Source organism: Palaemon carinicauda, chromosome 2, assembly GCF_036898095.1.
Source record: "Palaemon carinicauda isolate YSFRI2023 chromosome 2, ASM3689809v2, whole genome shotgun sequence".
NCBI lineage: Eukaryota > Metazoa > Arthropoda > Malacostraca > Decapoda > Palaemonidae > Palaemon > Palaemon carinicauda.
In genome coordinates this window covers 132,539,875-132,556,638 of record NC_090726.1, presented here as the reverse complement: position 1 = coordinate 132,556,638, position 16,764 = coordinate 132,539,875, and the positions used below count along the sequence as shown (strand labels likewise).

Sequence of the window (16,764 nt, the reverse complement as noted above, 5' to 3'; positions counted from 1 at the left end):
CTTTGATGTGATAGACGGCCACCAAACACTTTCCTTCGCACAGGCCTTGCATTTGGTCATACCCAGGTGTCCAGAGTTGAGTTTCTCCAGGATATTCATCTGGAGTGACTGCGGGATGACTAGACTGTCGTCAAACATCAAGATCTCGTCGTTGATGGTGAAGTGTGGTGCCTTCTCCCAGCAGGTCTTGAAGAGCGGTAAGTTGGGCATCACAGCAGGCCAGCCTTCTTTCACCCACTTCTGAATCTGCGTACAGACTGTGTTGTTCTGTTGGGCTTCTCGGATTTCTTAGAGTCTCTTGTCACTGGCAGGCAGGTGCTGGATCACTGAATCCTTGAACACCTGTTTCCAGGCAGAAAAACTCTTCTTCCTTGGAGGGCTTCCCAACAGGTGCTCGTGAGAGGCCGTCGGCGGTCTTCTGATATACCCCTTGGACGTACTTCACTTCCGGTGAGTATCTCATGAGCCTTAGTCTGAATCTGAGGATGCGGCCTGGCAGTTTGGACAGGTCAGTTGTTGTGAGTAGTGGTACAAGCGGTCAGTGGTCTGTTTCCACAGTGAATTTCGAGCCAAGCACATAGTCTGAGAATTTCTCGCACTCCCAGGTTACAGCTAGTGCTTCCTTTTCTATTACCGTGTATCTCTTCTCTGTGTCAGTAAGGGAGTGAGATGCATGGTACATCGGGCGTCGGCTGCCATTGCTGTCAGTTTGGAGAAGGACAGCCCCAAGCCCATCTTGGCATGCATCTGCTGCGATGACACATGGTATGTTCGGGTCATAATGAGCCAGGACTTCAGTTGAAGACAGCACGTGTTTGATGGTGTCGGAGGCGTCTTGTTGAGCCTTGTCCCACATCCACATTTGCTCCTTCTTCAGAAGTTGGCAAAGAGGCCCGTTCACTAGGGCTAGTGTCGGTATGAATTTGGCGAGTTGGTTTGTCATGCCCATAAACCGCTGTAGCTCTGTGATGTTTCGAGGCTCTGCTAATTCCTGGATGGCTCGTGTCTTATATGGATCTACGCCGATGCCTTCTTTAGAGACGACATGACCAAGGAACTTCAAGCATGGTTGGTTGAAATGACAAATTCATAGATAATTTGTATTTTTCCTAACTATACAAACCTTAGCTATTTAATAGGAGTATTACTTTCAGCGTAGCTGAAATGACGAGCCATTAAAATTTAACGAGGGTTTACTACCCACACCGCTAGTTAGTGAGGGTAGGAGAGGGTAGCTTGCTACACCCCCCCCCCCCACCTCACACACACCTGTGCTTGAACTCACTTTGCTTGGAAGTAAGACTTCAAGGGGGATAGGGCTGGCGGGCAAGTTTGGTTAAATAGCTAAGGTTTGTATAGTTAGGAAAAATACAAATTATCTACAAAGTTGTCATTTGTTCCATAACTGGAATACAAACCACGCTATTTAATAGGGGTGACTCACCCATTAGGAAGGGTGGACGTCCCAGCCAGTACTGACTTTTGGCTTTGCCCGGGGGCTCGTTATTTGAGTGTGTAAGCACCCAAAAAAATAAGGAGTCCCTGCACCTCGCTAGAACCTTGCTACGCAAGGATTGTGGCCAACGCAAGCTGTGTGTGAAGGTATGAAGAAGTGTGATTCATCCTAGAAAGTTGTTCTGAAGTTCTTTAGATGGAAACTTGTAGACTAGGACTCTCCCAATACCACCTCGTCCGGGTATGGGGACGTAACAGTATTAACTTAATACTAGGAACACAAGGGAGCATGGTTTACCTGCAGTGGTTTGAGGTCAGCTATGCAGAGAACCCAGGATGCTGCTTTCCCCAAGAGAGGGGATGATGATGAAAAGAATAAGAGCCAGTCAAACCTTTTCATTCATGCAGACTAAAACCGGGTAACAATGCCCTCAACCTTCTGCTACTTGTCCAATAAGGAGCTTGAGGTTTTAAACCAGCTGTTGTGCAGCCACCACAGGGCCGATAGAGAACGTATCGAGCCTCCTGTGGGTCACGTCTTGCAGGTAGTGGGTTTGTGAACGTTGTCTGACACTTCCACACCCCCGCTTGAAGGACCTGCTTCACAGAGAAATTTCTTTTGAAGGCCAGGGACGTAGCTATGCCCCGGACATCATGTGCTCTAGGGCGACGTGACGGAGGAGGATCTGGATTCAAGGCAAGATGAATGACCCTACGAATCCATGCAGAGATGGTGTTCTTGGTGACCCTCCTCTTAGTCCCCCCTGTGCTGACGAATAATGCTGGCACATGAGGACGGACTGCAGCTGTTCTTTTGAGGTATAGCCTCAAACTCCTTACTGGGCATAGTAAGAGATGGTCTGGGTCATCTGTTACAGAGCGGAGACTAGAAATCCGGAAGGAATCGAACCGAGGATCCGCTACTCCAGGATTCTGAGTCTTAGCAATAAACTCAGGGACGAATTTGAACGTTACCTCCCACCATCCCCTTGAATGGGCGATGTCATACGAGAGACCATGAAGTTCGCTAACACGCTTGGCCGAAGCCAAAGCTAGCAGGAACACCGTCTTCCAGGTTAGGTTGCGATCTGATGCCTGGCGTAATGGTTCATAGGGAGGTCTCTTAAAAGACCTGAGAACTCTAACCACTTTCCATGGAGGAGGTCTCACTTCCGACTGAGGGCAGGTAAGTTCATAACTACGTATGAGTAGAGAAAGTTCTAGCGATGAAGAAATGTCCATTCCTTTCAGCCTGAAAGCTAGACTTGAGGCTGAGCGATAGCCTTTCACTGCTGAGACAAAGGCACATTTCTTCCCGCAAATACACGAGAAACTCCGCCATTGTTGGAATAGTGGCATCAAGTGGAGAGATACCCCTTCCACGACACCAACCACAGAAGACTTTTCACTTTGCCTGGTAGACTGCTGCGGATGACTTTCGCAGATGTCCAGACATCCTGACTGCAACTTGCTGTGAAAATCCTCTCTCTGTGAGGAGATGCTGGATAGTCTCCAGGCGTGAAGTCGTAGCGAGGCTACAGCTTTGTGGAAGATGTTGGCATGTGGTTGCTTGAGCAGACTGTGCCATGGAGGGAGTTCTCTTGGTAGCTCCGATAGGAGTTGCAGAAGGTCCGGGAACCATTCCGCGTGATGCCATAGCGGAACTATGAGGGTCATTGAAAGATTGACCGATGTTCTGATCTTGTTGAGCACCCTTCTCATCAGACAGAACGGGGGAAAGGCGTAAACGTCGATGTTGTCTCACCGTTGTTGGAAAGCATCTTGCCAGAGAGACTTGGGGTCTGGGACTGGGGAGGAGTAAAGCGGGAGCCTGAAGTTCAGGGCTGTTGCGAACAGATCCACAGTCGGAGAACCCCACAAAGTCAGGACTTTGTTGGCTACTAGATGATCCAAAGACCACTCAGTACTCAATATCTGAGACGCTCTGCTCAGATTGTCGGCGAGCACATTCCTTTTGCCTGGAATGAAGCGTGCCGATAGCGGTGTCGAGTGGATTTCGGCCCATCTCAGTATCTACTGCTAGATGGGATAGCTGCTGCGAAAAAGTACCTCCTTGTTTGTTGATGTAAGCCACTACTGTGGTGTTGTCGCTCATCACCACCACAGAGTGACCCGCCAGGTATTGTTAGAACTGTTGAAGGGCCAGGAAGACGGCCTTCATCTCTAGGAGATTTATATGGAGATACTTTTCTGACTCTGACCACAGGCCTGAGGTCGTGTGGTGCAGTACGTGGGGCCCCCACCCTTTCTTTGAAGCGTCCGAAAACAGCATCAAATCCGGGGAGAGGACAAGAAGGTCCACTCCTTTTCGTAGGTTCTCGTCTGCCACCTACCACTGGAGGTCCGTCAGTTCCGCAGGTCCCATAGGGATCCGGACTTCCGGAGAATCGTAACCTTGATTCCACCGGGACTTGAGTCGCCACTGGAGGGATTTCATCTTGAGGCGACCGTTGGGAACTAGACGAGCCAATGATGAAAGGTGACCGAGGAGACGTAACCACGATTGGACTGGAAGCTCTTCTCATCTGAGAAAAGGCCTTGCGAACTTCCTCAGCCTTGCTATCCTGTCGTCTGATGGGAAGGTTTTGTGGAGATTGGTGTCTATAACCATGCCTAGATATACCAGTCTTTGAGTGGGAAGCAGTGAGGACTTCTCGAGATTTACCAGGGTCCCCAGATCCTGGCAAAGTCTCAGAAGTTTGTCCCGGTGTTGAAGAAGGGATGACACCGAGTCTGCTAGGATTAACCAGTCGTCCAGATAACGAAGGAGACGGATGCCAATCCTGTGTGCCCACGAAGATATTAGGGTGAACACTCTGGTGAAAACCTGTGGTGCTGTGGAGAGACCAAAGCACAGCACCTTGAACTGGTACTCTTTGTTGTCTAGGCTGAATCTTAAGTACTTCCTTGAAGACGGATGGACTGGGATCTGGAAGTAAGCGTCCTTTAGATCCAGTGTACACATGAAGTCTTGCGGTCTCACTTCTAGTCTGACCGTGTCTGCCGTCTCCATGCTGAACGGAGTTTGTTTGACAAACTTGTTCAGAGCTGAGAGGTCGATGACTGGTGTCCAGCCTCCAGACGCCTTCTTTACAAGAAAGAGTCGACTGAAGAAGCCTGGAGGCCCGTCGAGGACCTCTTGGAGAGCACCCTTCTTCAACAGGGTCTGGACTTCTGCCCGAAGGGCTAGCCCCCTTGTCGATCCCATGGCAAGGGAGCTCAATGCCACTGGATTCGTCGTCAGAGCAGGTAGAGATGTTGTGAACGGGACGCGATATCCCTGACTGATTACGGAAATCGTCCAGGAATCGGCCCCGAGTTGCTGTCACCTGTCTGAGCAACTTTGTAGGCATCCCCCCACTGGTGGACAGCCAATCCTAGCGTTTGCAGCCTCGGCTGCTCCCTCTAGGATTCTTACCTCCCCTGGAGGACTTTTTGCCTTTCCTATCCTTGACAGGAAAGGGCTTAGACACCACTGTCTTCGCTGCTGTCGTTGATTTTGCGGTCTTAGTCGGACAGGACTGCTGGGGTGCTGGAGGCTTATAGGGCTTAGATGTCAAAGCCCTATGAAGGGGGGAGTCTTGGTGAGACTTCCTCCACCTCTCAGCGGCCTGTTCCACATCCTTAGGCTCAAACAGGATCGTTCCTTCTAAAGAAGAATGCCTGAGCCTATTGATCTCGGTGCTAGGGACCTTCTGATGGAATCTCTCAGCCACCGCATCCCGACGATTCAGGATGGGGTTTGCCCACAAGTTCGAGACTTGGTGGGCCAGAAACTCGATCGTGCGAGTGCCTGAGAGAAGGAACGTCTCCATAGCTTTCCTGGTACGTTCTTTGGAGAAATCCTCAGAGCATATCAGGGCACCTAAGGTCCCTAACCAGATGTCAAGCCACGAAGTGGCTTGCATAGCACACTTCGCAACCTTCTCCTGGTTAAGGATCTCGGTTGCCGAGAACGAGACCTGCCGGTTGAGTCTCTCAAGAGGGACTCCCCAGGTAAGCTCTTCCAACGAATGGTGGAGAGGAAGAAATAAACAAGGCTCCTCCAAGATCTCAAAGTACCTCCTCTGCTGTACGCGAGGAGGTGGGAGAAGCTTGTTGCCGGCACTGGAATGGTTGAAGGACGACAACTCGGAGAGCTGTACAGTGATCTTGTCCCTGGTACTCTTAACCCCCTGAGACCAGGGCAGAGCCGCACTGGCCTTAGATGGTTTCTGAGTACCGAATACGCGGTCCAAGACCGTGTCCTTGCCCTCACATGGAAGGATCTCTGGGTCGGCAAACCCATTGAGAACCCTCATTGGAGTCAAAACTTGCCAAAACGCATGCTCTGACTCTTGCTGTTCTCCTCCTGACATTGGACATGCAGCGAAGTCTCCTGTCCCCAAAGGCTCTTCTTAGGGAAAGTTGCGGACGTTCTCAGAGTGGCTAGTTGGCTCCGTCCTTGGTCTTGTAGAGGACTTTGGTAAAGTCTTTGAGTCCTTCAACTCCTTCCTGGGAAGGATGTAGGACTCCTACATAGAAGATGGCAAGTTCTTTCCAGCCCCCACTTGGGAAGACTTCATTGGTGCGATGGGGGAAAGTCTCACCTCACGTGATTCCCGAGGACGGGAAATACTCGTCCGACAGGGAAGGAGAGAAAGTCTGGGGGAGTGAAGGAACCTGCCTCGAAGGCTTACGTGGAGTCAACTTAACCCTTGGAGAAGTTACCACGTCCGGAACTCCTCTTTTTCTCTTCAGAGGGGTAGAGACAGCCAAGGATCTGTGACCTAATTCAGAGAAAACAGTTCCCATAGGTCGGTTCGCCAGAAAAGGAATAGGGATCCTGGATCCCTCTGGATGTTTCCCTTCCGCCGCAATACGCGGTGTTATGCGTTTGCGCGGAGGGGAATACGGCGATGGTGACCTTGCCGTGCGTTGTCCAGCAGCCTCGCGCGCGGGAGGATATTGACGCTCGCGCGATGGAGAATACCAGGGGTCGCGCGCGGGAGGATATTGACGCTCGCGCGATGGAGAATACCAGGGGTCGCGCGCGGGAGACTGATGGCGCACAGGTGAGAGCGCGGGAGAATATTCGCGCGCGCAGGATCATGGCGTTGAATGTGCGGGCGAGAGCACGCGCGCCCCTGAAGAAGCCGTGGGGCGAGCGCACGCAGGAGAGAGACCCCTGGCAGGCGGGCGAGCGTGAGAATATTCGCGCGCGCAGGATCACGGCGTTAAACGTGCGGGCGAGAGCACGCGCGCCCCTGAAGAAGCCGTAGGGCGAGCGCACGCAGGAGAGAGACCCCTGGAAGGCGGGCGCGCAGTTGAAGCCTGTGTCGCTCGTGGGCGCGCGTCAGGATGGTGGCGCGCAACTGCAGGAGAGGATGGGCGAGGGCGCGCGGGGCGCGCGCGTATCCTCGTGGACGCGTGCAGGAGACTGCGCGTGTCTGCACGATGGCGCGCTGGAGAAAGCTGGCGCGTAGGCGGGCGCTGGCGCGTAGGCGGGCGCTGGCGCGTAGGCGAGCGCTGGCGCGTAGGCGAGCACTGGCGCGTAGGCGAGCGCTGGCGCGTAGGCGAGCGCTGGCGCGTTAGCGAGCACTGGCACGTGGGAGAAGTCAGAATAGACTTCCCAACAGCGGCCAGATCCGAAGATCGTGGGCACGCAGGAGAGCGCTGGTGCACCGGAGAGCGCTGGCACGCAGGAGAGCACTGGCACGCAGGAGAGCGCTAGCGCGTATTTAAGCGCTGGCGCGCAGGTGAGGAACGACTCGTAGCTGGGCGTGGGCACGCTTGCTCAGGCAAAGCCTGGCGCGCAGGAGAACGTGGGCATGTTTGCTCTGCTTTGCTGGCATGGCGCGTGAGGGAAGTATGCGCGCGTTGGCGCATACGCCCTTGATGTCTTGTATAAGGGTTAGATGATGCCTGACGAGCGTGAAGGTCAGGTTCCGTCGGCGCGTAGCGCGCATCAGCACTCAGGAACGGTGACGGTAGGTCGGCAGGTCTGATGGGTGGAAGGTCGACGTGTCCTTTGAAAGAACGACCTTCCATCGAAGGGGATCGCGGATCGCTGAGAGGTCCAGGACCAAAGCAGGAACAGTCGGTGATCGCTGATGAGGCTCCTCTGCGGGGGACTGCAACGAAGATGTAGAACCAAAGAGGAGCCTCCTCACCGCAGGTGAAGGAAGGCCTCTATGGCAAAGAGGAAGGCGAGCCTTGCGACGAATACGCCCTCTAGGGGCCGTGGGATCAGCAAGCTGACCTTCTGCAGTCCTCCGAAGAGGAGTCTCTGTAAGTGAACTCCCCCGAGGGAGAGAAACACCAGCAGGAGAGACTGTTGGACTTAGTTTCTCCCTCGTTGCTCAAACAGTAACAGGAGAAACTAAGCCTTCAGCTACTGTGCGGTTAGAAGAGGCAGAGGTAATAGGAGATACCGCATTGGATACCTCTGACACTACAACGTCGACAATCGACAAAGGATCAACCTCTGCCGGAGGCGGCGATTGCTTGACAGCAGCACCCAATCGGATGTAGTCAAGTAAGACTTCCTTGGAGGGCGAACCCTCGAGCTCCAAGGAAGAGCAAAGCTAAAAAAGATGGATTTGTGACAAATCCTCCTCCGGGGGGAGAGGTGGAGCTGCCTCGCTAGGGGGGGCAACGCCATCTCTCGAACCTCGAGTTTGGGAAACAGTACCACAGTCTACGCTACCACTCGACAGTCTCTCGGAGGAGGTTTGAACAATGGAAGAAGAGGCCTTGGGTATTTATCCTTTCAAAGAAACCTTCGAAGGAGAAATATCCCGTTTGGACTTCTTCCGTCGCCGTGAAAATCTCTCCCACTGGGAGGTAGACCACTCCCTGCACTCACTACACTTATTATCACTATCACACCGTTGACCTCTACAGGCAGGGCAAAGGGCATGAGGGTCTGTCTCGACCGCCGACATGAACGTTCCACAGGGGCGGTCGGGTAATCCAGGGCAGGTGCGCAAAATAGCAGAGGCCAACTTCACACACAAAACTGTCAAAAAGAGAAAGCAAAAAAAAAGCATTAATGGCTGCCAATGAGCGGCGAGGATGACAGCGGACACGTCTGACTACCATCCGAGCCGAGAGCAAAATGAGTTCAAGCACAGGGGTGTGTGAGAGGGGGGGGGGAGCAAGCTACCCTCCCCAACCCCGCTAACTAGCAGTGTGGGTAGTAAACCCTCGTTAAATTTTTATGGCTCGTCATTTCAGCTACCCCGAAAGTAATACCCCTATTAAATAGCGTGGTTTGTATTCCAGTTACGGAACAAACAGCATTTGTTGTTCAATGCCACTCCGGCATCTCGCAGCCTCATCAACACATTCCTCACTCTCTCATCATGATCAGGTTTTGCCGCTGCATGAATCAGTATGTCATCCACATGACAGATTACCCCTTCTAGCCCATTAAGGATCTTAGACATCAGTCTCTGGAATACTTCTGGCGACGAACTAATGCCGAAGGGCAGGCAGTTGAAACAGAAGCGCCCATATGGCCTGACAAAGGTTGTCAGCAGTCTGGAGTTTGGGTGCAGAGGGATCTGTCAGAAGCCGGAGTTTGCATCTAACTTGCTGAAGACTGTGCTTCCCCTAATCTTCGCCAGATTGTCATCTACCTTTTCCATCGAGTGAATTTCTCTTCTGACTGCTCGGTTCAGTGGTGTCAGGTCCACACATATGCGGACGTCTCCTGATGGTCTTGGGACGACGACCATGCCAGAACACCATTCGGTTGGCTCAGTCACTGCAGAAATCACGCCAGACTTCTCCATCTTCTCTAGTTGATCTTTCACTTTGGGAAGTAATGGGTGTGGCAGTCGCCTCGGTGTTTATAAGCATAACGGGGTGGCGTCGTCTCGCAGCGGAATCTTGTACGTCTCTTTGAGCAGGCCAAGCCCCTTGAAGAATCCGGGGAACTCCTCCTTGAATTCTTGGGACCAATCAACTGCGTATACCATGGAGGCCAGTGTGAGCAGCACTAGTGCCTGTATTGCTGATTTAGAGAGGAGGTTTTTACACCGATTCCTCATCACATAGACATCTTCACGATGTGTGCGCTGACCTGATTTGATCTCCGCTTGACGTAGAACTCCAACGATTAGGTGGTTTAGGCTGACTCCTCCAGGGCCTCGGAACTGGTCATTCGATTTAGATAGAACTAGACCTTGCGTCCATGGTGTCAAGTCTCCCACGACACATATCCTGGACCCACTATCGAGTTTGAATCCTGTTACGTGGTTGACGACTTCTACATCAGTTGATAAGAAATCATCATCGATCGCATCTACGCTAATCACTTCACTAAGATACATCACTGATGTAGAATCTCCAACGGTGATTTCGTTGCTTTCATTGAGGTACTCATATGTACTTGGCATTTCTTCAATTTTGTGAGTTGCCTTGCTTCGGCAGGCTGCGGCCCAGTGGCCTTTGTTCTTACATTTCATGCAAGTGTCGTTTCTGGCTGGGCACTGCTCTCTTGGGTGCTTGTTTTTCCCACAATAATTGCATTTTGGCATCTTGGTAGAGTTGTCCTTGCCGGCTAGTTTCTTGCCTTGGGCTGGGGACCGTTTTCGGCCTTGCTGATTCTGACGACTTGGACCTTTCCGAACTTCCCTCATCTTTTTCAGATGGTCAACTGGAGCTACCCCCGATATCGCTTCTTTATGGATGCGGGACATCTCTGCCGCTCGAAGGTTCACAATCACCCGGTTAAGGTTGGCGTTCTCACAACAGTCTCTTTCGGTCGGTCTCGTCAGTTGTGCTGATAACAATTCTGTCTCTGATTAGTTCATCTTGTAGATAGCCAACCTCGCACGAATCGGCCAATCGGCGTAACCTCATTGCAAAACCATCTATTGTCTCATCGCTCTTCTGCTTTGCGGTACTGTACACAAACTTTTCATATGAGACGTTGCGTTGGGGAATAAAATACTCCCCGAGGGCTACGATGATGCGTTCAGGGTCTTTTCTCTGACTATCAGTGAGTGTTGGTAGGCTTGTCAGCACTCGCTTGCATGCTTGGCCCATGACTGCACATAGCATCGCTGCTACCATGGCTGTCCCCGCGGGATTTCGAGTATTGTCTTCATTCCTCAGTTTCTAATCAAGTTCAGTGGCAATAAGATAATCTCCCCAGGCGGACTCAAATTCTTTCCAGTTTTCCACCACATCGCCTGTTAAAGACATGGGGGTTGGGGGAGGGATTTGATAAGTGGCCATGGTTAAAATAGTCAGTCAAGGGCACATCAATCAAAGGTTAGATACTCAATCTAAGGCACATGTAAAAACAGTATCAATCAAACGACATTCCATGAACACCTGGCTGAGAGCTTACGCTAGAATACCTATCTCTTGAGAACTTACTCTAGAATACCTATCTCTTGCGAGATTTTATACACAAAAACATGAACAAAGCATAAACAAAACACTGGCGAGGTATAAGATATTTCCACTTGGATTATCGCTCATTCGGGGCCAAACACACAGACATTGCATTAAAAATCATAAAATAACTACTGTACTTCCTGGCACAATGATCACAGTCTTAAATCACATCCGTGTTGACAGGGACGGGATAAATTTCAGGATGAAGAGCAGTATTCATCTTAGGCTGTCAAGGCGGTGACGCGATTTTGCTTGGCCACGCTGGTTGAGGGCCGGCACATTTGCTATCCTTTTTCTACTCGACAGTTCTTGGCAAATGGCATCCTTCCCCTCTCTGAACGTTCCCGGTGATGTTTTATCCATTTCACAATTATTTAGATTCCATAAGGTAGCACTGGAGGCGTATATAGGGCAGAGACCGCTGCCACTATACTCAATAGGACACAAGACAGGACGACATCTTGGAGGGAACACTTTTATTTCAAAGCGCATGCGCGGACTACAACAAGTACGGAGCGACATATATACGATATACAATACAACAATAAGGTGGTCTTTCTTCGTGGTCCTTAGAGGACGATCGGGAAAATGGAAACACCCGCAAACTTATTTGGTGGTTCTTTAAACCCTTTTGAGAAGGGTATAGGTCTACACTTAGGAGCAGTTGAGAAGGTTTTTCCCAGAGGCTTGGGGCTCGTGACCACTCCTAAAATAGGGCTGCAACGCATGAAATCGACCAATTCATGCGTGTAACGCGCGCAGATAGATGCGTTTCAAGAGCCTTGGGGGCATCTGTAGTATTGTAAGGCTACAATCGCTCACTGGAGGAGGCGAAGGAAGCCGCTGAAGGGGTGAAGCACGTCGTGTTGGTGAGCGTCGTGTTAGCGGGCGGTTGACGCGTAGGGAAGTGTCGCGTAAGCGAACGCTTAGTCAGGATACCCCATGCTGTAAAGGAAGCAGGGAGTAGATGATAAGGAGGACATCTACTAGGAGATTATCGGTCGGGAGATCGTTGTTCAAGCAAAATTAGTCTAGGAGAAGGAGCAACAGGAGATCGCCGGATCGGAGAGCGTCGAGTCAATTGTGAGCTTGAGCGTCTACGTCGTACTCATGAAAAAGATCGTGATCGTCGTCTTCGTGAAGAGGCTCGCAATCGTCATCGTCGTGAGGAGGCTCGCGATCGTCGTCCTCGTGAGGAGGCTCGCGATCGTCGTCCTCGTGAGGAGGCTCGTGATCATCGTCGTCCTCGTGAAGACGATCGTCTTCCTCGAGATCGTGAGCGTCTTGCTCGTGATCGTGAGCGTCTTGCTCGTGATCGTGAGCGTCTTGCTCGTGATCGTGAGCGTCTTGCTCGTGATCGTGAGCGTCTTGCTCGTGAGCGTCTTGCTCGTGATCGTGAGCGTCTTGCTCGTGATCGTGAGCGTCTTGCTCGTGATCGTGAGCGTCTTGCTCGTGATCGTGAGCGTCTTGGTCGTGATCGTGAGCGTCTTGGTCGTGATCGTGAGCGTCTTGGTCGTGATCGTGAGCGTCTTGCTCGTGAGCATAAGCATCTAGCTCGTGATCGTGAACGTCTAGCTCATGACTGTGACTGTGCGCTTTTAGCTCGTGAATGTGAGCGTTTAGTTTATGAATGAGAACGTCGAGATCGTGATGACCTTTGATCTCGTGATCTGTGGCAATCATTGGAGCATCAAGAACAACATCCTGAAGGGTATCATCGGGAAGGATGAGAAGATGATCAGTCTCTCCCTGGCGATCGGCAAGCAGATGGAGTTGGCCATGGGTTGGTCCGTGATCTGCAACAGGCGAATGTTGTACACACAGGCTGGAACGTTGCCTATGAGGAGCGATAAGAAAATGGGGATTGTTAGGTGATGACAGGGTCTGAAGATGGAGAAAGGACTCGTCGTCAGCATGAGGCTGTCGGATGGGCGAACGAGAGCGCTGACCGCGATGCCTCAGGGAGTAGCCAAGAAAGGGCAAGAGGTGGACCTCGCAGACAGCTAAGGTGTCGGCTGCAGTAGTAACAACTGGCGAAAAATCTCTCCGTGCCCTACGCTGAAGGAGCTGAATCAGAGCTTCCCTGGAAAGGGGTGCAGTCACTCCCAGGGACGGCCACGCCAGCAGCACATTTGAAAATAAAATTGGCTTCCCGGTGGCCAGAGGTAAAGGTGCTCCTCTAAGGGAAGCAACAACATCCCCAATAGCCCGAGGTTGCCATGGAGTCAAATGGTATCCGTTCATACTAGATCAACCCCCCAGGTGGAGGACAAGCAAGGAGGAGCTTCGGAGAGAGATCAAGAGGTGTGAGAAGAGGAAGCCCGAGGTCTTTTCGCCCCTGAAGAAGACCCTGGGGGAGAGAGATATCTCTTGGACGTCTTCTTCCTACGACACCCAAATTACTCCCACAGGAAGGCAGGCCATCCCCTACACTAGTCACAGGAAGGCAGGCCATCCCCTACACTAGTCACAGGGCGAATCCTGCTCACAGCAAAGCCCCCTGCAGATCGGGCGCAGCAAATGAGGGTTGGTCTATACTGACAACATGAAGCTCCCTTCACAACCAGGACAGATACACATGGGAGCATCAAAGAGAAAACTGTCACACCTGAATGAGGAAAATTTGTGCATAAAGCAATAGTTAATATAGCAGGCCTTGGAGGAGAGAGCGGACAGGTCCGGTCTCTACCAGCCAAAAGAAAAGTGACGTAGTTCACCGATATTCGAGTAGAATTAGGTGGCTGGATATCCCCCAGGCACCGGCTACCCTCCCCACTATAGTGATTGGGTAGGGCTTTCATCTCACATTAAAAATCTAAATGGCTATCCTTCCAGCTTCGTTGAAAGATAATCCCTAAAAATAGCGTAAAGTTTGTTAGTGCTTGGAACAAATGGCTGTTGCAGATCGACATCCGGGAACTTCTGCATATATATTTGAAAGCTCGTAATTGGTTAAGAAAGCCTGGTTATAATTACATCATTATAAATACTGTACACAGAAAACTCCCTAAACCGATTGGAACCAATGCATGCACAATAACTCGCCATCAGTCTCTCAAATACAAACAATGGACTCAGACTGAAAAATATATTTCACATTTTAATCGACTGATAAGTAAGTTATTATGCTACAGCCCATATTAAGCAAAGAGAAAAATACAAACTAGCCAGCACTCGTCCATTTCTTATAGCAAATTATAGTTTCACTTGTAATTAAAGAATCATATATTAACCACTAACAATTATAAAACTTAGAATTTGATAACCTGTTATTATTATCAAGGTGTATGTATGATAGTGGCCACCTGTATGTACTATTATGTCTAACTTGAAATACGACAGTGTAAGGGGGGTTGCAGGGGGGCGTTAGCCCCGATAAGTAAGTAAGAATGGACACGGCTTGTAGGTTAGGTTAGGTGAGGAAAGTTTAGGTTAGTTGATGTCCATTTTTAATGAACACGCGTGAGGAACTGGCCGCAGATATAAAAGGCTCCTTATTATCCAGTAGTTCATGGTTAAGGATCTAAACAATCATACTAGTAATGAATTATTGAAATATGCTGATTAAAATAGTTTGTAAAAAATTGTGTTAACGTAAAATAAGGCCAACAGGCCTAGGCTAAGCAAGCCACTTACCACTGCCAACACAGAATGGAGACTCGGTGGACCCATCCTCCAGGGGTTGCAATATTTCGTGCTTTCCAACGTCGGAATCTCCCACGAGAAGAAACTTGAGCAGATAATCATACGGCTTGCTCGATTCCCCCCCTCCCCCCAAGCCCCCTCCATCAATCATACAGTTCATCTCATTATTGGCATTTGGAAGACCATAATTCACAGACCATAACAACTAAACAGTCCAATACAATCGTTAAACCCTTGTGTGAGGATTAGGCCTATGTAGGTCTATAATATAAAGGTTCAAATAATGAAGGCTCAAAAATGATAAATGCTAGTTTCTTTCCCCCCGATTACCTCAGTTGACTTAGGGTTTGCTCGAATGACGGTTTCTTTAGAACACATTGTCAGACTTAGGTGAAGGACGAGAGACATTGAGAGACATCAATCAATGGTATCCAGACTAGGCCTACCATACAGTATCTAGTTTGACGTTTCACTGAAATTCCTCGAAATTTGCACTACATCGTAAATGTCCTTGACTAGCTATGCGTAACAAAGAAAGAAATCAACTTTTCCTCGTTTATTACTGACTTAAAATGGGTCAACTATGCACTGATAAATGACCAGCACATTAGAATACACCGAAAAAAAATAAATAAAATCTCAAATTTCACTGTGAAAGTTGCTTGCTCGAGATGTCTTCTAATCCTCCGACAGTTTCACAGACTTGTCGCCAGGCTGAGATTTTTTCTAGTTCTTCGTAAATACCCATATATTCATTTGTACGTACAATCCAAGCTTAGCGGGAGTCTTAAATAGAACAAGAAACTACCAACTGTAAGTATTCGTAAGGTAGGTGATACTGTCTTCACTAACAAAACAATTCATCTATCCCAGATGGCAGCACTTTCAACTTACAAGGAGCTTAGGAAAACGGGCCAGCTTAAAGCTGGAAGAGTTTCTGGGGAGACTATCCTATTCAGATCTAAATAGCCAAGAACCTGAGAGGTATTAGGATAAAGAACTGCCAGTAAAAATAAAATGATTATGTGTAGTTTTCCATAAAAAAAACATATTACTTGTAATGGGTGTCTACCAAAGCTAGAATAGAGTGTAAAAAATGTGCAAAAACCCATCAAGTTATCAGAACCGAACGTTCAAAATATCCAAGACAATTACTACACATCGGGCAGTTAACGAATGGTGCAGACGCGAGAATAGTTACAGATGGCTTTAAATGACTATAGCTAAGGTTTACGTTTACTGTAAGTTCTAGAGCTTTCAAATATGTGGCACCAAAAATGTAAAACAAGGTCCTACTGGACATCCAAAAGACTGAAGATATTAAGACTTTCAAGATGAAACTTGAGAATTTATTGTTCTTTAAGTGCTTCGATATTGTAGATTTGATAATAATCACCCATTATGCTGTGTGATACACAAAATACCCAAGACTGTACATGATAAACTGATCTTGAAGGTCATGTAGTGCGTATGGTTCACCTGCGTGATAGGGCCAGAAATTTTTAAAGTAGCATTTAAAGTAAAATAGTAAGATGTAGAAGCTATCGTAAAAAAAAACCGAATGACAAATACGAATATTGTTTATGAGATCGGCATTGTTCCTAGTTAATGTCGCTCACTCTCATGCAGTTCACTGTAATGTTGCTACATTTACTTTACTTAACTTACTTTGCTCGGCTATTTATCTGGTACTATACAGTATAGGAACCCTACTATCTACAGGACCTTCACTGTCATTTTACCTTGTTCGTTCAAAGTATTCAATATGTCATACCACGTATTGCTCATTTACTGTTATATCGTCGCTGTCAAAGAGTAAAAGAATAAGAAAGTCATCAGTTTCCTCTTTAAAGCCTTAATATCTTCAATCATTCAGATGTCTCGTAGGAGCTTATCGTATAGTCTCGGGGCCGCATATCTAAAGGCTCTGGAGCCTACAGTAGACATATATCCAGGTTCTAATATTTTAAAACCATCTAACTATTCTCGTGTCGACACGATTTGTTGGCTGCGTAGTATTAACAATTCTCTTAGATATTTTGGACGACCGGTTCTGATAACCTGGTGGGTTATTGTCCATATTCTAAATTTAATTCTTGCTTTAATCGGCAGTCAGTGTAAATCAATTAGTATAGGGGTGATCCATTCTATAGGTGGGACACCTTCTATCAGTCTTGCTCCTCTGTTTATTATGTTATGTAATTTCTTAAGGTGAACTTTTGGTAAATTGTAATAGATAGAGTTGCAGTA

General features: G+C 49.0%; 1 protein-coding gene across 1 annotated transcript in view; it reads right to left on the bottom strand.

Moving 5' to 3' along the window:
- The window catches only part of Rab40 (RAS oncogene family member Rab40), a 105,681-nt gene extending 90,291 nt beyond the window's left edge, over positions 1-15,390 (bottom strand). Inside the window, exon 1 of the mRNA XM_068358183.1 lies at positions 14,506-15,390. Within this exon, the coding sequence (XP_068214284.1) occupies positions 14,506-14,674 (169 nt within the window). The 5' untranslated portion in view covers positions 14,675-15,390. The remainder of the gene's footprint in view (positions 1-14,505) is intronic.
- Positions 15,391-16,764: the final 1,374 nt, after the last annotated feature.